Source organism: Rhinolophus sinicus, linkage group LG04 (assembly GCF_036562045.2).
Source record: "Rhinolophus sinicus isolate RSC01 linkage group LG04, ASM3656204v1, whole genome shotgun sequence".
In the NCBI taxonomy this organism is placed as follows: domain Eukaryota; kingdom Metazoa; phylum Chordata; class Mammalia; order Chiroptera; family Rhinolophidae; genus Rhinolophus; species Rhinolophus sinicus.
Window position 1 is genome coordinate 166,096,335 of NC_133754.1, and position 25,927 is coordinate 166,122,261.

Sequence of the window (25,927 nt, forward strand, 5' to 3'; positions counted from 1 at the left end):
AAAATGTTATAAGGAGTTTTGTGATTTTTCCCCCCTAGGGAAAGATTTTCTGTTATAACTTTTCAATTGGCTTTTCTATTCTAAACTCTAGAATAATATTTGATACAAACACTATTTTTATTAAGACGCCTCTCATCAAAGAACCACAGGCACTTCTTACTGTCATATCAAAATCGAAGTCCTCTGCATTGCATTCAGAGGCTACCGCCCTTCCCCCATTCCACAGTGGCCTCGCTAAGAAATACTAATGTTTCTAGCCATCTCTGTACTTGCTACCCCGAGCATCTAACTTTTTCATTTCTATTCCTGTGCCTTTGAATGAGCTCTGCTGGGAGGTTGGAAGGATTTCCTCCCTGTCTGCTTCCTTCTATGAATCTGACTTCCACATTCTCTAAAGACTGACATTTACTGGTCCCAGCCCTCCTCTGACCACTCTTCTATCGCTGAGCTCAGTGCTCTCTTTGCATTTACGGATACACTGTTGGTTCTGTCCCCTGATTTTCCAATGGCGGCTGTTAGGTAGGTCCTTATTAAATGCTGACTTCTTTTGACTGACCAGTGATTTCTGCAGGCATCATGATTTTTAATTCCGTTAATTGTACCGAGCCTCCTAACATGTCTAAATCTACATAACCAAATTGTACAAGGGTACGTTTATTGCATTTCCATTTAAGAGGCAAGTTCAAAGATAACCAATGCAAAGATGAAACCTTAGGGACTGCTCTACCAGAAATTTTCTGACACATCATTCTGCCAAGAGGAAAAGATCTTTTTTGACAAAGCATTTTAGATATTGTCATTGTTCCTTGCATGAGACCTTCTGTAGAGGTGGGAAACTGAAGATTAGACAGGGTGTAAGTCTTTCCAAGCCTCAGAAGGAGACAGAAAGTGTAGTGGAGTTGGAGCGATGGCATTACTGGTGGGTCACCTGGTAGCAGAGCCCCTTTTTGGACCAAATGCAAACAATTGACCCTGGAGTGAGCTGTTTTGTTCTCTGCATCTTTGTCAAAAAAATATGTGTTTGGTTGTAGTTAAATCCGCATTCAGAGAAGCTATAGTGTGAAACTGAACAACAAACTCATAGATTAATGAAATCTATTCTACCTGAAAATTTTATCCCCTGGGATTTTCACATAATATAATGGTTTTATGAGATTTATACTGGTCAGTTTCTCTATTCCATAAATAAAAGGTTAGAAAAATTTTTCTGTAAAGGGCTAGATAGAAAAGATTTTCAGTTTTGTAACAGTCTGTTACAACTACTCAACTGTGCCATTGTAATGTGAAAGCAGCCATAAATAATATATAAACAAATGAGAATGGCTGTGTTCCAATAAAACTTTATGTACAGAAACAAAGGGGAGACCAGATTTGGCTCATGGACATTATGTCACTGACCTTTGTTATACATGATTGGAGGAAAAAAATTATAGTAATACCCATGAAATTAATCCAGTCTTTAATAAATGTCATTATAGACCTTTCTATATAACATATGGACTACTCTTAGGTGTCACTTAAAATGTAACTTGACCCAAATATATCCTTTATTTTATATGTGAAATGTAGGGTATTACATAGAACTTTAAAAACATTAGCATGTGAGTTACATTGAAACTTAAAATATTCTCTAAGAATTATGTTGCGTCTAGCGCCAAACTATCAACTCATTTAACCTTGACTGCAGCAATACTTGACACTTAAAAATTAAGATCTGAGATGCCTGCTTTTCAAAGAGAAGCTTTTCAGATTTCTAAATAGGTCAGACATAAAATTCAACCTTTAAGAGGATCCAATTAGTTGCTAGGGCATCAGACCTTCCACACAGGTTCCAATTGCAATCAGATTTCTCTTGGGGTGAAAGAAAGAAGAGGTGGTTTCTTTAAAAATGACAATAATGAAATGGAGACTCGAGTGAATAGTTATGAAGTACAAAGAGTTACATCATTTATAGCACATGGGATACAAGGCATAATTTTAATGGCTTGACCATAATGTTTAATAGGTTCTGCTGGTCTCAAAATTATCTGACCAGAGAATACTAACCTTCCCTTTTCGACATCAGAATTTCTACATTAAAATGTGATCTGGAGTTTATTTTAATGCTTGTTATGAAGAATGGCATTTCTACTACCAATACTTAGGGGTTTATAACTCCAGTGGTGCAGAAGTCTTTTGAGGTTAAGTTATTAAAACTTGGCCTCAATGGCAAATAGGAAGCCTCCAAAATTATCACCACCCTGAAGTTGAATATCATATTATGTAGCCTTCCCAAGAAACCCCCACCTGCCTGAGATTTCTGAGACTTTTTGAATTAGCCGCAGTTTCATATGCCAAGGATTAAAAAACATTTCAAGTGTAAGCGTTCCATGTCCCGGAAACCTTGTCAACTAACCATCTCCCTTTACCCATGCAAAGAAAAATATTTGTTCGTCAGACATATAAGCATATATTACCAAAGTCATTGAGAACCAGTGCCTAGTAGCACCAGAGTTTGCATCATAATTCCACATCCAACTTTTGCATCTTAGGCCTGGAGATAACCTTAAATCCTCTACAACCTCAATTATGAGAGGTAGCTAACAGACAGAAGAAATCTACTTTATTCTTTAGCAGAAAATATATTCAATTGTTAGTCAAATCATCTAAAATGACTAATCTCTTCTTCTGAAAAAATTTTCCCTTATCTTCTCATTGCCTCCTCCCCCCGAATTTTTCCTTGGAACTCGATCTAGATATTTTAGCCCAATTATATTCGATATAAAATTCTTCAAACTCTCTTGAGACTTCTTATGACTCATAAGGTCTCTCTTCTCTTTCAAATACTATTCCGCATTAGAGGGTTTCACATAAGCAGAAAGAAGGGTATTGGATTGGGAGAACTAGCACGAGTGAGCTGTGAGTGAGAGGTACAGATCCTGGGACAGCCTTGCTGGAGAAGAGGGTATGGCCTGGGCAAGATGAGTATGTGAAAAAAAAAGAAGTTTTTTAAATGCAGAGCTGAGAAGAAGATGCCAAACATAACTTTTTAGAAACAACTGTTACGTAATTTTCAATGTAAATCATGAGTTTCGATGATGGTATGGCCCAGGAAAACCTGTCCAAATGATGTACACATCTTCTTGTTAACTCCTTCATAATCCTAAATAATATCCCATGGAAATATCCCCGCAGTGGTGGTTACATAAAAATGGGGAGATAAGTAAAGAATGGCCTAAGTTGACATGAGAAATTCACATAGGAGGATCTGTTTGCTTTTTTGCTGGATTCAGTTCTTTGCTGTTTATGCCCAGAAAGGGAGGTGTTCCGACCATAGGGCTCTGCTCCTTTGCAAGCAGTTTCAGAGCTATCAAGCTCAACCCAAAGGAGGTGTTTGTTTGGCTGAGAGTGCAGGGCGCAGCTAAGGTTTTATTTACCAGTACACTGCTCTTTGAGAAGTCATTCCAGGACTAGGTTCTTCAGTTTCCTCAGGGACACAAAATATTCTTAGATGACTCGTGTGCAAGCCACCCTCCTTATGTCATCTTTTATTTTCATGCACCATGAGCCCTCCACCAGAGCTGCAGTGACAGCCACATCAAGCAACGTAGGACCTTCTAAACGCTTATTCGAGGCCTTGGTTTTTTTGTTGTTGTTTTTTTAAGCGTTGCTAGCTATTTTTCCCCCTTGCCCAGTTTGCAAGTCATTCATTCTGGTTTATTACAAGGATGCTGAATGACTCTTGAATTCCTAAGTGATAAAATTAGTCATTATTTTTCTGTTTAAAATTCTGCTGATGGATGCCTTAAATTTGTCATCTGAATTAGTATGTCTAATGAATTGGAGATACAAATTATTAGTCTCGTTTAATAGAGAAGGAAACTGAGACCCTGAGGAGTGAAATGATGAGTCCAAAAATCACAAAATGTGTATGTGGTGGAGCCGGTGTAAATCCAAAGCCCGTGTTGTTAACTTTTGTGCCAGCTCGTTGAAGACTCAACAGAAATACATATCCGTAAATGATACAGAGTGGCCTGGGCACAGCCTCGTCTAACATGTCTGGGGTCCTGGAATCTTCCAGAGGAAACTAAAGCCAAGTTTAATAATATTTAGAACTTAATTGATATACAGATAGTATGAAGTTGAAAGAATGGAATAGAATGAAGTGAGAAATTGTGCGTTTGGATTTTAATAGCTGAAGCCATGGGAAAGAGAAGGAATTGACAGTCCCAGAGGGCTTCTTGGAAGAGGCGGGGCTCAAGCTGGACCTTGACAGGTGAGTAGGATTTTTACAGGCAGAACAAAATCCATTCCAGGTGGAAGGAGTATCATCAGAAGTGAGCAAACGTATAAAGGAAGAGATCCTGGGACAGCAAGGAGGCCAGTCTGGCTAGAGTGGTGGGTGTGTAGGGAAGTTAGTGGGAAGACAGTTGGTGAGGTGAGGAGAGGTAGAGCCAAACTACAGGGCTACTCAGTACCAGGAAGAGGTCTTTGGATTTGTTACGAAGCACTTCTGAACAAGGAAGACCAGCAGCAAGGTCCCTGTCCCTTTTGGAAGCGGAAGGGTACTTTTCAAGTCTTGGTGCATTAAGCTAGCATTTGTAGGTCTTCAGGAATGAATGTGCATTAAAAATAGTTACGGGTGGTAGTTATCCCCTTTTAAGATACCTGCATAGATTTTCCTTCCGATTGCAAAAGTAATACCTACTCATGATTAAAGAACAACTTTATGGCAGTACATAACAAACTGTAAGGGTCACATAATGCCAGCCTCTTTCTGCTGGCACCCAAAAAAATCTCTATTAACAATTTGCTGTAGAGTCATCTAGATGTTTTTTATGCATATACAAACAGGTTTTTTGTGTGTTTTTCCCCCAAAACTGGGACCATAAAAACAAACTATTTTTTTCATGCTTTTGCTCTCATTGGAGAGGTTCTCTCACTATTTGACTCACTGTAGTTTTAAAACATGAGGGTCTGTATCTCAAAACAAACAAAAATGATTCCCTTTAAAATAATAAGTATTGAGTATTTAAAGGCGTATTTTTGGGTATATGTGATACATGCATTTAAAATGGCATTCTCAGAATTATATAAGGCCTTAGAGGTTTCACCAATCAAAAATTCACTAATTTGTTTCATTTTAAGGCTCACTGATCTCCTGAAAAATAACTTAAAGGCTTTTTTGCTACTGCTTCATACTTAATACATTTGACATATTGGCAAATGGTCCATAAGTTAAATGACAAAATCAAGATTACAGACTGTCTAGACTGTTCAGAGTAATGAGCTAAAAATGAGATTTTGCAAGGGGATAAATATGAAATAGGTTGGGTGGCTTCTGACCCTTGTGTTCACTTCCATTACTAGACTTGCCGAATAGTCTTATAATTGTCAGTTATCATATCTGTCTCCCCAGCTAAACGGTGTGCTCTCTGAGGTCAAGGACTGTTTCAGAATCCTAGCACTTGGCAGGCCATTCAGTAAATATTTCTTGATTTGAGTTAGGGCAGCAAAATCAACCACACACGAGGAGAACTGACAAAACAATAGTTTATGTGTGGAAAAGCCTGGGAATTTTAGTGACTGCCAGCTCAGTTGTGTCACACGATGTTTGGAAATAGCCAGTGGAACTGGGCTGCGTGGATGCCATGATGTGCTGTCCCCCACTGTTGCACATTTGTTTGATCACACCTCCCTCCCCCGTTAACTAACTTTGGCCTCCCCCGCCCCCAGTGGCAACACCATATCTCTTTCAATTTTCTGTAACCAAAGTGACTGACTAATCCCTTCGTAGCGGCCAAGAGAAGTGAGCACATGCCTTACTTTCTGCTTTCTTCATTGGTCAGTCCCTTTTTAAATACTTGCTCTCTGCGTATTTCCTTCTCTTTATCTTCCAGAATGTTCTTTTAGGTTTTTCAGTGAACTCGGTGCCAGGCTCGCAGTCTACCTTATTTCTCCAACGTTACCATCATGCTGTGGAATTCTAATATACTAGACTCAATGATAAATGACCCAACCCCTACTTGCTCTCTTCTGCTAGAGATTTACCTCCTTCCCAACTGTACTCCAACCACCATTCATCTGTGGCTGAATTCACCATAACTGCTCCACCATCAGCATCTCAAACTCTTAAATTCTCTTTGCAACTATCCAACCCTTCTCTACCCAACCCGCACCCTAGGGGTAGCTGTTCCAGAGGTGCTTTCTCCAGAGTCCTTGTATCTCTGATTCCCTTGTCCTTCTGCTTTCCAACTTGCCAGAGCACAACCCTGAATAACTTTTTACTCTGCACTTCCTCTGATTTTAGCCAGTCTTCCTGGCTCTCTTCTCAAGTTTTTCCAATCTGCTTTCAAGATTATCTTTGTTAACCACAAATCTACTTTTAAAAATAAATTTGAGCTTATTCAGATTTATCCCTCTATAACGTCAATTTACTTGTAAGTATTCCAAGGTAGCTTCTTGAGTGAAAGAGACAGAAATGGATTCACAACTGATGTGCTAGAAACAGGGGTGTCCAAACTGTGGCCCGCGGGCCAACTGTGGCCCGCAATCCATTTTTAATTGGCCCACAGCAAATTCCAAAAATATATTTAGTTTACTTAAATAAACCAGGGGAGGCAATACGTACGTCACCTCGAGTAAGTGGCCCGACTGTTTGTGTATTTTACCGCATATGGCCCTTGGTGAAAACCGTTGGAAAAAGTTTGGACACCCTTGCTCTAGAAGTTGCAAATCACTTCAGTCTATCTTGCCTGCCCCAAAGCTAATAGTGAAGAAACGGAGTGAGGAGATAGATAGTTAATAGCTGTGTCAATCGCAAATTATTGTACTTGTGAGTTGCAGTTTCACTGTTACTCCAGTTTTACAGTATTTTAAAATTTTGCCCATGGGTAAGTTTTTAATTAGGAAGACAGAGAAGGAAAGATGAAGCTATCCACAGCTGCCTTGCATACAAGCAAGAATAATGCCACCAATGTGTCTGTTGGAAGAAACAATAATCATGATCACTAAATCAAAGGCAGACAGGAAAATGTAAGTAAAATTCCTAACTAACGCATTAAAATTAGTAACTTCTGTGTGTTGTTATGTTAACAATAAAATAAGATCATTTCTGCTAATACAGCTACAGTTTACTTCAGCACCTTGGTTATGTTACCTACATAATGGAAGACTGGAAGAAAATAACTCTTAAAAGAATAAAATTCAATGTTCAAATAAAAGATAGAAAGATTTGCTTTTTTCTCTTGAAGTTATTTTCTTCCAATGGTTTCATTATTATGTGCCTCTACCCCTGTAGCTTTTAACAAAGATTTACAATACTTTTTGGTATGTTTCTCCCTCTTCTATAATAATTACTCTGGGGTATTATCTAAATCCCTCAGTATGCCAGGGGAAGAAAGCTGACTACAGAGATGCCTTCCCATTATGAATTGCCAGAGCATTAAAGAGTCTGAGAACTATAGGATGGAGGGATGGTGGTTCTGTGCAAGTCAAGTGCAGGCTTAAGGTTTTATTTATTTATTCAGTTATTTATATTTATTTACTTGTTATTTACCATTTTCAAAATTGAGAGGTGGCAAAAACAATACATGAGAAATTTTAAAACGATAATGTACTGAGCAAACTGGTGGTTGTTTTATACTGCTCGTCATAAAGCTTGTCAACGAAGGGACCCTGCTTGAGCTGGCCATCTAAAACCACATAAAGTGAAGAAGTGCTGACGCCAGCCCAGCGCCAGCACCAGACTCTCCTTGCAGACCAGGTGACACAGCTCCTTGTGCCCCTCTCCCCTGGGCTTCCTGTATGCTGAAGGGGAGTGAGGGTTATTGACTTTACAGCAACAGGTCTGTACATCTGATGACTCAGCGAGCCCTTTCAAGGTCTGCCACAGGATTCTGGTGGTGGTGGCTTCCCTTGGGCACTCCCACTCAGGGCAGGCATCCAAATGTTCATGGAACCTCTTCCTCAACTCTTAACCTTTTTTGTTTTTCCAGTGGAATATTGGAGTTGCGCTGTAGTGCTGGCATTGAGCGTGACTTCCTCTGTGTCTTTGGGTTCACTCTGAGTGAGCAAATACTAGGAGGAACCGTTTTCACACAACTGGAGCTCGTGAAAATTAGACGCAAATGATCCTTGCGAAACTGGTTCTCTGAATAATCATCTTTTCTTAATAGTCTGCATGGAGATGTTGAACCCCTGAGTTTGAGGTTTGGCTTGAGCGTGGTGGTAGGCCCAAATCCAGGAAATACCACTCACACTGTAGGCCGTGAAACACCCAGCCTGTGCAGGCTTAGGCAGAGGACCTGACAATGTCCGTCTCACACATGAGTGTGCTAAGATAAATCATGTACCTTCTTTGAGCCTCGGTTTCTAATATGTAGTGATGATGATGCCTAGTTTAAGATCAAATGAGGTAACATACGGAAATGCTTTCATAGTGTAAATTACTGTAGAAATGTTAGATATTATTGAAGTAGTATAGTAGAAGCAAATTTTGTGTCGGTTTATGATAATTTGTCATCAACCCAAGGTTGATGAGGATTTTTCTTTTCTTTTTTTTTTTTTTTAATGGAAAAGGAAGAAAATTGCACGTCTTGCCTTGGAAGCTGAATGAAATTTCTTTACATCATGAGCTGTTTCTTAGGAGTCTAAATAATTCACTGTTTGGAAAGTGATACTTCATCTGGAGCCTTGTGCATTGAAATTTGTGTGAACTTTGGGGCTTAATTGAAACCACGCAGACAAACTGCTTAGTGCTTGTTGTCCTAATGGGCTGGTAAAAGGCATTGATAAGTCCCGGTGTCAAACACCATTAGTGTTGTTATTATTGGCGTTAATCAATATGCATTTTAAATTAATAACTGTTATTAGCGTTGCATATCTGCTGAGTGAGTTCTTTACAAACATCGTCTCATTTCATTTAAGACACACGACAATCTCATGAGACTGTAACGTCCATGGCTAGCTTCCTACTGTTTCGGAAGTTGGGAAATGATTTGTGGACATTTGGTCCTGTTCAAAATGTCCACTGATACGTTTGTTCGTGCCACAAGGTCTCTGAAATCCAGTCCTGTCCAAATTGCCCGTGCTTAGAAAATGTCCCTGGGTACAAATAACCCATTGTGTTTATACTTTTGGTTTAGAGGGTTAATACATAGAAAATACTGTCCTCATTTATGGGATTAGGGAGATGGGATGTGGTTTGAATCTTGCAGAAGAACAGGATTTAAATATCAAGGACCTTTTGGAATGGACCAAATGTCTCAGTGGACATTTTGGATGGGACCATATATCTGCGAAGAAGAAGAGGAAAACAGGCTTAAGAAGGGTCACAGTTAGCACCTGGCAGAGCTGGTGTGAAGGTGCACAGCAGCCTGATGCCAAAGCTCTGTCCACTATGTCACATTGTTTTCCTAAACCTCAGTTTTAGATGTGTTATTTTTCCTTTCAAAAGTCTAAAAACGGGAGTTCCATGAGCCCCAGGAAAGTGATCTGTGTTTTAAACATTAGAACCATTCTTGGATAGGACCTTCTGCAGTTTCATTCCTGTAATTACAGTTCTAGCCTTCAAGTCTCTTGAAAGAACCAGTATCCCAACTTGGATTTCCTCACCATTCATTCTCTTCTTAAACTACTAGACTCTGTGTTCCGCCTTCAGCATTTCATTGAGACCACTCTGATGACGTGGCCTCCTATTGGCAAACTCCAGTGACATTTTCTCTGGGAAGGAATCGTTCCTTGCTTCTTTACACCTGCTGCTGCCTCCTTTTCCTCCCACTTCTCTCTCCCTCTCTGGAATCCCTTGTAGTGTGACTCGCCCCCCACCACTTTAATGAAATGGCTTTCACAAGGGTTGACAGCAACTCCAGACATGGCCTCTGCTCCTGTCTCATCCTTTTTTTTTTTTTTATATCATGGCATTTAAAACTGCAGACCTTCCTCCCAGGAAAGTTCTCCCTTGGTTTTGGGCCATCTGTGTGTTTCAGGCTCTCCTCTGGCCTCTCTGATAATACCTTCTCTTTACCTTGTTTTCACCGTTTTTCCTCCAGCTGCCATCATCTAGAGTGCGGTCTTGGCCTTAGTCCTCTGCTCGCGCTCTCCCCCCTCACAAACACATGGAATCAGTACTCACTCTTCTAAATGATGCTGCCAAAATCTCAACCGCCAGCCCTAACCTCTCAGGTTAAGCCCAGTCCTGCTTTTCCATCTGCTCCTCACTTTCTCTACCTGGAGCTCTCACACAGCCTTTCCCTCCAAGGTTCTAAAATGGAACTCATTAACTTCCTCCCGAACCTGCCCCTCTGCCAGGCTCCTGGTGCCCAGCTGGAATCCTCTGCATCTTCAGGTCTCCTTGGATCCACAGTCCATCAGCCAGTCAGTTGCCTCCTCAGTCCTGTTGTTTCCATCTCCTTACTTCCTCTCACACCCACCCTTCTTCCCGTCCCCATTTCTTACCCAGCCACTGTCACATCCACCCTCCCTGCAAACTCCTCCCTCCAATCTCTAAGCAAGGTTAAGAGTCATGTCATTCTCCTATTCAAGAATCTTGAACAGCTCTGCATGGCCTGTTAATTCCCACTCCACATTCTCCGTGCCCATCCCCCAGCGATCCCTCCTTTCCTCTGTTTCCCCGTGTCCAGACCCTCCTTGTCCTTCAAAGCCATGTGCAAATTCTTTCACTTCCATGATGTTTCTCATGATGTCCCCCGATGTGGGTCAGCTCTTCCTCTGATAGGTGCTATGCCCTGTCCCTCTCGGGGATATGTTGTCCAATTCCATAGTACCAGAAAGGAAGCTCATTAGGGACAAGGTTTTTGTCCTGTTCCTCTTTACGTTCTAAACGCCTGGCACAGGGCCACTTCCTCCCTAGAGTGGATGTCCTATGAATGTAAAATGAAAGTTAGTTGTGTCCTATAAATAGTCATAACAGTTTAAAGCAGTAAATCAAGATTTGATTTTTTTTCTGACTCCAGAGTCCCACTGTCTGCTGGCTACTCTGCTAACAACGGCTCGAGGAGCCCGTGGGCATTTGCTCTTTCTTTGAGCACTCACTCATTTTCCTGTGTGTCGCAGTCGTCTCCCCTGCCAACCTGAGAGCTCTTGAAATATGAGACTAGGTGATCTTTGTATCTGTCCAATACCCAATGTACAGTAGATAAAACATTTGTTGTGATTAAACAAACCATTTATAAAAGCTAATGAATCCAGAAGAATATTAAATCACTTCACAAAACCATATTTTGACCATTGAATTGAGTCTAAAGGAGCCCAAGAAATACATGTTAAGTGTTCTTGGGTTGCCACATGAGTGTGAAAGCTAACGAGTGAAATACAGATCTAGAAACATTTTGGATGTTCCTGAGATCCTGTATTTGGAAAACAGGCCACAGGATCTTGGCTGATGCCTATACATTTTCGGTGTTGCCAGCACATGGATGTACCACTTAGCTTCTTGTGATGCCTTATAATTTTTTTGCACAAGAAAGGTTGGTAGCAAGCAGAGAAGGTAACCTACTGAGTTTCCATCTTTCATTCCCCTATGCAAGTATAATACGTTCAGTAAAAATTGGGGGAACTGAGTTTCAAATGAACAATCTCAGCCTGCTAGTATAATCCAGAAAAGAAACGATATTGCATTGGTGTTTTCTACTTAACCAATGGAATCATAGGCTGCTGATATTCCATCATCAATGGGGAATGTGCAGTAACTTGATTTTTCTCACAGTGGGGATGCATTTATTCCAAGCTGCCTTCCCCATCTGAGAGTTGGTCAAGGCTATGGGTGCAATTTATAGGCACAGAAAAGGTGAAAATATGAGGCCTCCATCTCACCTGCTTCCTGCTTGAAGCCCTCCAGTGGCTGTTGACTTTGCCATCGGGATCAATTCCCAGCTCAGCATGGAAAGCTATTCTTTGCACCCCCCATTTCGCCCTGGGATCATTCCTCTCCTTCCCTCTTTCCCGTGCTGCATCCATGCTGCCTGCCCTGTCTTTACAGACTCCTGCTGTCTCACACTCCAGGCCTTGCTAGTCCTTCTTCCTGGAACAACTTTCTCCACTGATTTTTACCCTTCTTCCTCATTTTTCCATTCAGTTGGCTAATTCCTATTTATCCTTGAAAACTTGAACCTTGTCTCCTCCAGAAGCATTCCTGACTCTTCCTGTCTGGCCGAGGGGCTCCTTTTTGCTCCTTTAGATCTTTGAGCTCTCTTTAGTATCATAGCACTGATTATACTCTGTTGTAACTGTCTTCCTATCTCCCCCAAGACAATCAGCTTCTTAAAGGCAGAGGCTATCGTTTCATTTTTGGGTCCCCAGAGCATGGCGATGACGTTGCACGCTGTAGGCCCTTAAAACGAGTTATCTGAGTGAATGAGTCTGGTCTTAAGTGTTGGTGTTTTTGGTGCCACACACTGGCCACGACACTCAAAAGGTTGAAACATGTAGATGTACAGTGGCAGGTCTAAAGCACAGACCCTGAGGTTTCTCATATTGAGTATTGGGGAAATGCTTCATGCTCAGCTGAGCCTTCCCAAGAAAGTTGAAATGCCCTCATCAGTCATGAACTAAAATCCAAAAATCCGTGCAAGCTAAGAAGTTTGAGACAAAATCCCTCACAAATAGTAGGGAGAATCAGACAATCAACCAGTTTGTATCTACTATAGATAAGGTGGCAAGTAGCACTACCAAGAGAAAGAGGACAGTGTCAAGTCGGGTGGTTTGGGAGAGGACCATTGATGATGGGGCTGGTTGCTGCATCTATCGATTGGATACCGAAGGATTTTGCTCAAAGCTGGAGGTGAGCTTGAAAAAACTTTAAAAAGAAGTAGACCCCAGAATGTTTGCCAAGAAAGCCTGTAAAGTTTGGGAATTAAATTTGCTCTGACAAACCTTTTTATAGCAAGTTGATTTGTGACCATTCTGTGTGCGTTGTTACCCAACCAAACAGGAGTTTTTTGGGTAACTCCTGTTTTGAATGGAGTCTGTGGTATTATTCACGCCACGCCTGCCTTCAGACCTTATAGTCAGTGCCCTCCTCCTTGCAGCCTTCTCCATCTACAGAATAAGCTAGTGGGTTGTTGCCAGCAGCAGTAGTGCAGTTGGCTTTGCCCAGAATCGTTCATTCAAAAACTAGCTGCTTATAACCCATCACGTACTTGGAGCTGGGAGGTATGTTCGTTACATCTGTTTAGAGCAGCGTAAGAGATGCCCGTCCCACTCCATCCAGCTAAGGAGACCACATTCTTTCATCTCTAGAAAATACAAACACTAAACGGCATTTTATAATTCAGTATAAAATTATACGATGTAGGCTTTTAATAGCTGTAGAACTGAGGCCCTTAAAGCATTCCCTGTGTGCCAGGCACTGTGCTTCACATCCTGGTCTCCTGTGCTCTCTGCAGCATCCTGTGAAGTTGCCAGTTTTAGCGTCACCATTTTACAAACGAGGAACCAGAGGTCTGCTTAACTGAGAGTCTTCACAGGGTTAGGAGGAGGCTCATAGGCATGCTCATAGGATGCTGAGAAATGGCGTGTTTTCCAGTTGCTCCCTTAGTTTCCCCATCTGTACAATGGGAAGTCGTACTTCCTGTTTCGTAAGGTCATGGTGAAATCAGCAAGTAACCTTATAAAAAGCACCTGACACAGTTGCTACATGCAGACCTGGCTGAGACAGTAAAAGGCGAACCTGGATCTCATTACCAGATCCCTCTGGCTTCCTGGAAGCGTACACCCTACACCTGAAACCAGCATCGCTGAGCAGTGTTTCTGTGGGTGAGGTTGGAGTGGGAAGAGCTAGCCTAAAGGAACAACCTACTGCTTTAATGGTGATTCAAAACACAGCTTAACCCAGGGCCAGGATTTTCTTATACTACGTGGGAATAGGTGAAAAGAAAAGGAAAAAAAAGGTAAGACACCCAGTGGGTTTGTTGGTGCAGGGACTCCCGCTGCTGGGGGACAATTTTAGAATAACTCAGCGTTTGAAGTATGGCTGTTCGTTCCTGTTGTTAATCAACCGTCACCTTTCTCACCTGATATCCACGTTATCACGTAGAGCTCTATGTGTATCCAAATATATATGCTTACAGTCAGATGTGTTCTTTCCTCCTGATTATCTAATCTTTTAAGAAATCTCTACAGTGGTTCCCTATCTGGGCGCTCACTGTCCTGCTCACGGTGAGCCCGACATTGTAAACGAGTCCTTGAAGTCCGTAGGCATCTCCTCTCCAGCCGGCTCTTGAGGAGGTGGCTCTGTGGCCTTGCCCACGGCCTGTGAGCTCCAAATACCATCTGAAGTTGCTAGCAAGCTCTCTGTGGTCGAGGCCAAGTCACTGATATAAAGAGGCTTTTGTTCTCAACGTGTTTCGCAGGATTTTCAGTGTGGTAAAGACATCTATATGATCTAAACGAACAGCAGGAAACATTACTTCCTCATCACACAATTCAAAAGAGTCACAGGTGAATTATGCATTTGGTATTGTAAGAGCTTCTCAATTAACAATGGCAGATGCCACCCAGAGTTTCCTCCAACAAATATTAGAAAAAGGCTCCTTCACCACACATTTCGTTTCCCTACAAATCTCCAGGCTGTTTCCAGGAGGTTTTTTAGGAACACACACTTTGAGTTCCAAATACTGTTTCGTGCAAAAGGAATACCTACAATGTTTGCTATTGACTATGGCAGAAAAGGAACATGTTTTCGAAAGTAGGGCATGCAGATGCCTCAGGTTATGTTCCTATTTCTCCATTGACTGGCTGGGTGACAGGAAGCCATCTCCGCTTTTCTGAGCCGCCACAAGTCTTTCTGCAGAATGGAGAGTCTGTATACTACATAGCTGGGATGAGAGTGCATTACTGATGGAGGAAAATTGGTAAAAACATTTTATACCGTGAGAATGTAGTGCTAAATATCTAAAAGTAATCCATGAGTACCTTCACAGGGATTGCAGCGAGCCCTCTATTCATGGGCTTAGGGGTTGACTACAGAAAGTCATGGTGCATTTAAAGGCATGTACCTAATACACCTGTGCATTTCACAAACGTCTGTGCTGACCAATGGGTTCAAAAAGGAGGGAGAGAGAGTTGCATGTAGAAATATCTAAAGTGGTTCCCAGATGTCCTGATATCCTTTGTTTCGGAGTTTTAGGCTTATAGCAGATTTAGAGTCAAACCCAGAAATTATACCTTTGGCTTTTTTGGATAGCCATGGATTATGAACTTCATTTCAAATTCTTAAACGTTCCAGAGGCCAGGTAATTAAAATTAAGACCTAGGTTTGTTTCAGTGAACGTGGGTCAGTGTTTCAGTGGAAAGTCTCTATTCACCTCAGTGTCCAAAGAAAGAGGGACATTTGGTTCGTTGGATTTTTCATTTGAAATCTGGATTTTCCAGAGCACCTTTTCAGTTTGAGCTCTTTGGATTTTTGTAACATGTTCACTGAGCACCTGTTTTGGGCTAGGCCCTGAGTGAAGTTCTGGGGAATATGAACTTTTAAAAAGTTATAGATGAATGGATGGATAGAGGGATATCCTGCTTGTAAGGAGATTGTAGTCTGGTGGAAGAAAAATATATTAACCTCAATGTAGCATGGTGAGTACTAGTGGGAGAGCCCGAAGGGGGAAATGGAATAAGTATATCTAAAAAGATCAAGGGAGATCTTCATAGTGATGGGAAATTTGAACTCACTTCAGTTTTGGAAGATCATAAGAGTTTGCTAGGCTCTTATGATCAGAAAAATAGAAGAAAGGCATTGCAAGAATGTGCAAAGATTCAGTGAAAAAGAGCAGACGGAGTGAATGTTAGGAACTTTGCATGTGGTTGGCAATCAGCAGTGTGGGAAGAGTGGGTGTGGAGTGGAGAAGGGTCTGGGACAGCGGAGAGCCAGAGTTTGGGCCTTTCCTGTAAGAAGGGGGGAGTACCATGACCATATTTGCTTTTAGAAAAGAGGGAAATCTTAGGGGAGAAGAAACTTGAAAGGCAGTTAGGAATGTTGTGGTGTAGAAGTTCACACAAGCAACCATGAGAACCTGAACAAAAGCAATGACAGTGGAACAGTGTGTGGGTCACAGAGTAAGAGCTTTTCAGGAGGTTGAACCAACAGGGCTTTTTCACTCATCAACCGTGTAGGATGAAAGAGGGAAATGAGTCAAGGATTTGTTGTGATTTCCTTAACTGGGTTGTTAATGATGCCACTGGGGTGGGGAATCTACGGAGAGACAAATGGCCTTGTCCCTAAATACAGGACCTAGTGAATTCCAAGTCCAGGAATCCTCTCTGTCTTAGGTCAGACTTGCCTGGATTCCCCCAAAATATAGAGAGTGAGAACGTGAAGCTTCATGCAAAACAGACCTTTGAGAGACCCTTACAATGAACCTTATGGAGGATGGGACTCTAATCCCAAAAAGAGAAGTTTGCCCATTTTTCTGCTGTGTTTTTGTCGTTTTGAAGACATTTTTTTGTTTGGTTTTGTTTTTAGTCTCATCTATTCCATGATCATATTTCAAGGTTTTGTTTTTACTCGTCAGAATGACAGGAAGTTTTCCGTGTGTGTTTCCTTCAAGTTTGGCCTCAGCCGTATTTTCAGGATTAGGCGTTTGTTTTCCTATTTGCTTCCATGACAACCAAGCCCAGAATTCCTATATATAGTTATCCAGTGCCCATTGTCCCCCTGGCCATTGTATCATAATCTTGTGCATCCAGGCCAGAGAACGCCACTGGTGATAGAAGACAAGGAGGAGCCAGAGTCCTTGGCCTGGAGATTTTCAAGGCATAATCGAGAGAAGGAAATAAAATAACATGGCTGTCTCTAGAGATTTATGTTCCCGTGTAGACACTATCCAGAAGGAGTTGAAATGGCTTGTGTGCCACAGCTTAGTTTCTAATACAATTTTCTTTTTGGAATAGCCCATAGATAGAGAACATTTTGAGACTCTTTGAAGGAAATACTTGGAAAGCTGCATTGGCAATTTGTAGTTGGTGGTTTTCTGGATGCCAAATTCCATTCTGTTAGTTTAATAGCACGAAGTGAACAACAGGTATCTTGAGAAAGAAAGGGAGTTAAATAGTGCTTCAAAGGAATTCAGAGAGAACCTAAGAAATCTTTTAAAACAAGGAAACTGCTTGAGTTTGTGGATCATCTTAACAACTCTATGCTGCATACTGTTTTCATAACCGAAAACAGACAGACAGACAGACAGGCAGAACTGGAGGTAAGGACGTTGTCCACAAATCCAATTCAGCAAACATTTTCTCCAGTACCTTCCTTTGTGAAAGGACCATGAGTCTTTGTGGCTATATAAGCACATAAGGTACAGTTCCTGTCTGTGGAAAATGTAAGCTCCACAGGGTCCTTGCTGGGTTTTTTCACTGATGTATCCCAATTGCTTAGAAGTGCCTGACACATAGAAGGTTCTCAGTAAATATTTTCTGAGTTAATATAAAATGGGGGCAAGCATTTGGTAGGTACAGTAGAAACTGTTCTTTGATACGATCAAGACCTACAGTTTCTCATTTATATTGGAAAGCTTTTTAATGCAGGGACTCCTTTTAAAACGAAATTTAAGCATTTTATTTTCACTGAAAAATCTAAATATGTTCATTCACCAGTATTGTGATGTAGGGTCAAGCCTGTGTATTTGGGTTTGGGTCTTTTGGTTGGACTTCCCCATTTACTCTCTTGCATAAACCAGTCACCAGTCATGTGCTACTCCCAGTTTCAATTTTTTTTTAGTAGAATGATAGTTTATACATACATTTGTGGAACAGTCTTAGAGCAGAGTCCTTCTAGAATTTTATGTTCTCCTCCATCTCTTACAGTTGGTTTTGCCAAAACATCATTTGACAGTAATTTTTTTTTAGCAACTTGACTTTATCAAAGTCTTTTCAAAGCATTCACCATAGCTTTCATAGAAATGACAATTTTTATGCCTACATTTCTTCATTGTAGATAATATTAATTAAATTGAATAAGCTCAGTAACAAATAGAACTGACACAAAGAACTGTGGGAGCAAATAAAACTGATTCTAGTTGGTATTCACTCAACTGCTGGAAGCAGAAATGAATGGGCCTGCTTAAGAGTGACCCTCAGCACCAGTCCAGACACTGTTTGCTTTGGTCAGGATGTGTTAAGGTCAAAGGCATTGATTTGGGTATGGTGGTGGAGACAGCTTAAGAAAACATGTATGTGTAACGTGAGGTACAGTGAGATCAGGTGAAAATCATGACGTATATGTGTTGCCAAAGCCCGAATAGGTGACATTTCAGCTAAGTTTTGAAGGGTGGGTAGGAATTTGCCAGAAGAAAAAAGGAAGAGCATCAGGTAGCCCTGATCCAGGACTCCCGGTGATGAGAAAAGTATGCAAGGAGTCAAGAACCAGCTACAAGTGTGAGGCCGGAAACATGGGCTGGGACTAGACTAAAGAACTGTATATACCGAGATAAGGAAAAGAGACTTTAATCCTTGAGCATTGAGGCCGAATCATGTAAGTGATATGTGGTATATGTTTGTATGTGTATGCTGGCCAAACTAGACTAGATCTCAGAGGAAGGAAGACCAGATAGGAGGCTGTTAGAGTTACCCGTATACAATATGGGGACCTGAATGAACAATGGGTAGGGAAGGCGGGGGACTGGAAAGGAAATGATTGGAGGCGGGTCATGACATGTCTCTAAGACATGGTACCTGGTTAAGTGTGCTGCCACAGAAACGTCTGACATTTTCAAGGAAGAGTCTCACAGTTTGAGCTTGAACAAAGTGGTGAGCCATTCACTAACATTCAGAACACAAAAGGAGATGTGTGGGCAAAGATGATGTCAGTTTTCAGCTTGTTGAGTTTGAGGAGTCTGTCAGACATAAAGCTCGAAAGTTTTTCAGCTTTAGATGAAGACTCAGATCACCTCAAAGCTCACTGGGTTACCCTTTGCAGCAGAATTCTCTGTCTTGTCACGGTAGGTAACCTGGGTCGTCACTATCCCACACATGAAACTTTAGTAGCAGTTGGATGATAGAAGTTGCATTCCACTCCAAAATTCTCCTGGCTATTAACTGAAGTATGTCTTTAGCTGCTCTCTTGTCGTTTATTAGTGTGCCTTTCTCAAATTTTCTGCAATTTCTCAACTAGAAATAGTGGATGGTATTTCCAGCATATTTGAGTCCCATCCCCCCACCCTCTATACTTTGGCTATTTACAATATTTATGGTTAAATTATCCACAGGTAATAGTCTATTTCTGGTTCCTTATACCACCAACCTTTGTTGCCAAATCACCTACTTTTCTGAAGAAAAGTTACAATCCATGCATTATTTTGAACTTTCTATGCTATTTTAGAACTTGAAGATTTTAAATTCTCCTGTATGCAATATATCCCACCCTCTGCTGTACATAATTTGTTGTTGTTGTTGTTCAGATCCATCCTCTGATCTTAATTTCTTTTCCCTATAGGAATTAAGTCCATTTCTTTTTTCATCATGATAAGAATGTAGTTCTGTTTTTACACCTTCACTCACACCCTCTACACGGCTATATAACATCTATTTATGGCTTAGGGTGGAGGTATGGTGCATTGAACATTTACACATCTTCATGTCTAGGGTTGATTTCATTAATTAACACACTAATACTAGTTACATTTATTAATGGACGCTCAGGGGTCTCTTGATATCCTCCTTCCATCGCCCTCACGCCCATATTCCATCTGTCACCAAGTGCTGCTGTTTTTGCTTTCCTCTCCACTTAATAGATGCCAGTATTAAGACTTTATTTATTTATTTATTTTGGCATTGTATCACAATCAGTTATTTACATGTCTGTCTGAGACAGTGAGTTGCTTGAGGGCAGGGACCAAGTCCTGCTGTCCCAGAACGGAGGATGGGAGACATTGGCTTAGATGTTCAGTACATATTTGCTGAATGAATGGGTGTGATTTAATCATTTGCCCTCTGGGCACCTCTAAAATTTGCTTGCCTAAAATCCTTTGTCTTTTATTTTTCTCCTGGTACTTGATTCACACTGACCACAGGGCCTCTCTCCCAAGTCTGCACAAAAGTCTAGCTCAAATATAATTAAATGTAGTTGCTAGCACCGAGACACTTGGGCTACTTGTTCACCTTCACTCATGCCTTGCAGAAAATTGAGAATTGATCCTCTGGTATGGCTTCCTTTCGGGATCACTCAGTGCACAAGGGGGCTGTCCTCTGCGGCTCCCACAACTTACTGCCCGATTGATTATTGCTCTTCGTTGTGTCTTCCTTAATCTTGCAAGAGTTAAACTCTCGGTACTATTCATTTGTTCTCTTTGCTTCTTTTATTCCTTCAATCAATGGAGTAAGTTTGCTCAACATGGAGATGGCCTGTATTTTCCTACGTAGCTCGGCTCTGCTCTCTTCCTGAGCAGATCTGAGTTCCTAGAAGGCACCCCTCATGTCTTCCATGACTTTACAATCGCAGAGCCAGCATATGGCCGGGCGATTAAGAGGGTGTTGACAAAATGTTTGTAGATTCAGAATATTCAAGAAAGCTTCATTCTGTCATGCTAACTGTTCTTCCAGAGTTCACTTGTTTGTCATTTGCCTTTGTAAAATCAAATTCCCTATGATTGTGCTGGCTAATTTCCGGAGAAAAAAAAGAATGAAAAAACCCTCAAACTGATACTTACCTGGGTTTGGCTGGTATTCTGGGGAGCTGGAATTAGAGCAAGAAATTTCCCATTTCTCTGGGGACATGACTGAATGAGAGGGATAGGAGGCCACATTTGAAACTCAGCCCTTTCCCTGGTTTGAAATCCTGAGCTAAGAGCCACCTAACTGCACCCATCTCCCATTTGTGTACCTTTCTTTTCCCAGCCACATCCCAACTGAGAAATTTTAGAGCATTATCATTTGTGAGGGCAATTTATCAAGCATCTAACTACAGCATGCCATTTGAACAGGTGGATTTCCAGTTCTGGAAATTTCCTGTGCTTACCTGTGCAGCGTGCTTATAGAAATGTCTCCTGTATGGCTCCCTCCCACCCCCTTTTTCTTTAAATAAAGCATTTTTAAATTTTGAGTATTCTTTTTCTTTCTCACGAATCTCACTTGGTTATTTCTCCCCGTGTGCTCTGAAATGCTTTTTTCAGTGTTTTCTATCATATTCAGTTTAATGTTATTTTCTGTCTGTTCTGTCATCTTTTCTATCGATTCTAATGCTATTTCCTCAACTGTTTCAGCCTTTCTACCACATTCTCTCCTCTCTGTTACGTGTTCATTGCCGGTATAACACTCAGACACTATTTTGCACTCTTCTGACTTGCATTGCAGGACCCCAGAGGTCACCACTGGGTACAGATATCGACAGACAAGACTCAGGCTTTAGAGTCAGACCGATCTTTGTTCAACTCCTACTTCTGCCTCTTAGGATCTGTGTGACCAACCACTCTCGGGCTAAGTTACCTCACTGGTAAAACTGGGATGAGAAACCATACCTAGTTGTGAGAATTAACTGCTGGCTGCTCAGTGAATTTCAAACTCACGCCTGCAAGCAGTGTGACCATCCGTGCTAAAATTCGAGTTAGATCCTGATTTTTCAAAATCTAATTATTTTCTGATCATAGATAATTTATACAATATGTAACTACATATAATTAAATGTATTTTATAACTGTAGTTATAATTCAATTTCTTCAGTTTTGCCCATAATAAAGCTACAAGTCAGAGAATGAATGTCTCTTCTGAGACTGATGTCCTCAGTGCTGGGTTAGGAATGGATGCACCAACCTCATCGTTGCTGTGTGTTCCATTGTAGATATTACGGGCAATACAGGGATAGAGATGTAATGTAACTGTGTGACCTGCAATTGGGTACAGAGTTTCGCACTAGATTCCCAGCCTTGTGTTTCCACTACTGTAATTTCCCCCTGGCTACAAGTCTGGCTCTCCAAGCACTGAGTGTTTTTACTTTCCTTTCCTTAATCTCAGGATGAAAGAAAATAGTCTTAATGATAATGACCTGTAACGTAGGTGACATGCCCGTCACTGCCAACAATCTGCCTGTCTTCTGATTCTAACCTGGGCACAAAATGACCCTCTTTCTGCTCTTCAGGCTTTGCTTGGTGAACAAACTGCAATTTTATGTAGCTTAGCAAGTGGGCTTTTTTTAAGATCGGCAGAATCATACATGCTCACATTTTTGTCACTTCAGTGCCCAATTGTTCATTATTCACAAACTCCAAGTGAGAGAGGAAGAGAGAGGATGTGTCTTGGCACCAGATAAGAAAGTAAAGCTCTAAGAAGACCCCAAAAGTTGTAACCTGGGCATTGTTACACATGTATCATTAAGTGGTGGGATTTGGTGATTTTTGTAAATAAACCTGTCCATCTGATTTTAACCAGGGAAAAAAGGAATTTAGACTGAGAACACATTGAGCTGTCCTGTTGCATTGCCGTTTGAGGAGGGTGAGGAGCCGCCCTCTCCTGGAATGCTTTCCTCACGACGTCTTAATGTTTTTATCTTTTCAGGTTTCATGTAACATGTAAATACTGGAGTTAAAATTTAGAATTCATTTTTTTTTTTTTTTAAGATTTTATTGGGGAAGAGGAACAGGACTTTATTGGGGAACAGTGTGTACTTCCAGGACTTTTTTTTTTTCCAAGTCAAGTTGTTGTCCTTTCAGTCTTAGTTGTGGAGGGCGCAGCTCAGCTCCAGGTCCAGTTGCCGTTGCTAGTTTCAGGGAGCACAGCCCACCATCCCTTGCGGGACTCGAAGAATTGAACTGGCAACCTTGTGGTTGAGAGCCCCCGCTCCAACCAACTGAGCCATCCAGGAGGCAGCTCAGCTCAAGGTGCCGTGTTCAATCTTAGTTGCAGGGGGCGGAGCCCACCATCCCTTGCGAGACTCGAGGAGTTGAACTGGCAACCTTGTGATTGAGAGCCCACTGGCCCATGTGGGAATCGAACTGGCAGCCTTCAGAGTTAGGAGCACGGAGCTCCAGCCGTCTGAGCCACCGGGCCTGCCCTAGAATTCATTTTCTGAGATGAGTGGAATAATATGCAATTGACCCTAGAGACAATAAAAATGTGTTAAGTTAAAGGAGATTCCTTCTCCTGGAGTGGGGGTCTACCTAGGAGATTAGTGCATGTGTCAGTTTGGGGGTAGGTGGAAGGGAGGAAGAGACAAATTTACCTGGCTTATCGTCTGATTAGGAGCCACTTTGTACATCATTTTGCTATAAAGGGATGGAAGCTGTCAGGTGCCTGGTGTCCCAGATCACTGCCAGCGTCCGTGCTAACCTGTGGGACTCACTGAGGTGGGTACCATGTCTTGAAGGGAGTTAGGCTGCTAATAGAGAAAAGGGCCGTTCTAGGGATACGTGTTTTGGTCTCTGGATAGATTTATGGATAGTGGACAGCTCACGGGCAGCAGGACCTGGCTTTGGCCTTGTTGGTCACGGAATTTGTAATTTGAAAAGCTAAGAGGAAACCAGGACCGACCCTGCTGAGGGACTTGTTAGGGATGCTGGTGAGGCAGTGGGAACCTGTAGCTCAAGCCTGTGTTAACAAGAGAGGCTGAGTGTGTTTTGTGCTTCATTGTGCGTGTGTTAAGCAGAAACTAGTCTTGAGGGCTTACATAGAAACCATCTCGGAACAATCCATGAAATGGTAAACAAACCTGCTATTGAAATGAAGAATGAGAAGTTAACAATTGTATTATTGGATCCTGAGTGGGTTCATCAGCGAGGGTCGAGGAATAAAGAAAAAGGAGATAAAAGAATCAGGTAGAATGAATTCAGTTGTGTCCTTCCTTTCTTCCTTTGTCTTAACTTTACACCTGGTAATGAACCCAGGGAGGCTCGGAGGTATTGTTCAAGTTTCCTTTTGTTTTATATTTTTGTGTGTGGCAGGTTTGTTTACAATTTCCAATGGGGTTTTTCTCAATCTGAGGAATACGAATTGAGGAGGGGAGGAGGAAAACAAGAAGGGACGGTGTTTTAGTATTTTGAAGGCAGGAGGTGGCCCCCCAGTAAGGGAGGCTGCTCTGATCTTGATTTTCTTTTCGGAGGGGCCAACGGGATGGATGGTACTAGTTTCATCAAATGTGGGTTGTACAGAATTCCTCCATGTCCTGCCTGGGGGATTCATGCTTTGGAAAATTAAGTGTCCATCAAATCAGGAGGAGACTGGTGCAGTTCCTACCCCATTTTCCCCCCTGCTTTTTGAAAAGCTTAAGAAAAGAGCCTTTTGTTTTCTTTTCAAGGGAAGTTATACTAAAATTCATCTGTGTGGTATTCATGGACTTCGTCTGTGTTATTCATAGGCAGCTGTAGGTTACGCGGGACAATGTTGAATTCCTAACCTCAACATTCAAAGCAGTGTGTTGGGAAAAGGTTCAAGACCTTTCGTTCACTTTCCCTCTCTCTAAAAACAATTTTTTTCTTAATGTAAAGAAGAAACTCAGGTTTCTCCTCCTCCCATCCAGGTCCCATTTCTCCACCACCTGCCATAGAAGCTACTCAGGGCTGAGATTGGTGCCTGTCATTTCCGACAGTTTTCTCCGAATTGTGAACTTTAAAATACCGTTCAGGGAAACTTGTTTGGAATTTCATTTTAATGGGATTTATGAATAAATCTCCATCTTAATGCTGACTAAGCTTTAAACATCCATTCCAGGAGAACACTATTGGATTTTTATATTTTAAAATTTAAATCACTTGACTGTGAAGGCATAAAACATTTTTATATTTGTGAGTGCCATGTGCTTGAGCATTTCTGTTAAAGAACTTCTTTTTTTTTTTTTTTTGGTTTGCTTGAATAATTCTGGGCTGCAAAGGAGGAGATATTGCATCATCTACTTTCCCTTTCTCATGTTGACTCCTGTGTACATTATGCGGGTTTATTTATCTCACCTACAAGGGCTGGTATTCTGTGGCAGCCTGTTGCCACGTTGCAATTTCCTTTAAAAAAAAAACAACAGTTTACTTTCTTCCTCCACTTTGAAACCTTTAACCTCAGAATTTTATTTTTAAATGCTATGAGCCCTCAAAGTCGGACTAAAAGAAGTAACACTTCCTCCCTACCTGCTTTTCCCCAGATAAGTGTTATAGAATGTAAATGAAGGGGAAAGATGGGCCTATAGCCATCCCCTTCAAAAAAAAGTACTCAAAGCTAATGTCAGGGGTTTCAAGTGTTAAAACTCCAGTGTGTTCTCTTGTGTCCGGTGTCATTTCCCCCCATCTGTCTACAGACTCGTCCTACTCAGAGCCTCCAGATGTTCAGCAGCAGTTGAACCACTATCAGTCCGCTGCTCTGGCGAGGAACAACAGCCGTGTCAGCCCTGTGCCTCTTTCTGGAGCTGCTGGGGGCGCTGAGCAGAAAACCGAAGCTGTTCTCCACTGTGAATTCTGTGAATTCTCCTCTGGCTACATCCAGAGCATCAGGCGTCATTACAGGGACAAGCATGGCGGGAAGAAGCTCTTCAAGTGCAAAGACTGCTCCTTTTACACAGGCTTTAAGTAAGTGCATGAGGAACAGCCTCGAAAACCAAGGTGGTTGCACTTGCTCCGCCCCTCACCACACTCTTTCCTGACACTCTCCCGCCTGGAGCTCAGGGGAGGCCCTGGCCCTAGGATGATGCAAGGGTGGGATCCAGTCTTTATACAAAGAGGCTAGCTCCAGAAGAGTGCTTTGGGGTTTGTGGAAGGGATGAAGAGCTGTATCAGAACAAAGGAATTTAAAAGTCTTAGGAAAAGGGCACCTGAGCAGTGTGAGATCACAGGAAAGGATTTCCCTGACCCAGTGCATGAAGCAATGAATGTTTTCCCTTCAGAGCACTACTGCTTGGGGGGAAAATATGTTCTTGGAAACAAGGTCAAAGTCAAGGGAGAGAACATCCAGCAATAGTGACTTCCCTGCTGCCCTGGTAGAAAAGTCTTTTTTCTTAACATCATGTTATTCAGAGAAACCCAGAGAATCA

At 41.7% G+C, this 25,927-nt stretch overlaps 1 protein-coding gene across 8 annotated transcripts in view; it reads left to right on the forward strand.

Annotated features, from left to right (window-relative positions):
- ZNF462 (zinc finger protein 462) overlaps positions 1 to 25,927 on the forward strand; it is a 133,981-nt gene that overhangs the window by 76,384 nt on the left and 31,670 nt on the right. For all 8 annotated transcript variants that reach the window (XR_012495875.1, XM_074330792.1, XM_074330791.1 and 5 more), the window contains exon 8: positions 25,199 to 25,466. Coding sequence is in view for 7 of the 8 variants with exons in the window: in XM_074330792.1 (XP_074186893.1) it covers positions 25,199 to 25,466 (268 nt within the window). In the remaining variant the exon portion in view is untranslated. The remainder of the gene's footprint in view (positions 1 to 25,198; positions 25,467 to 25,927) is intronic.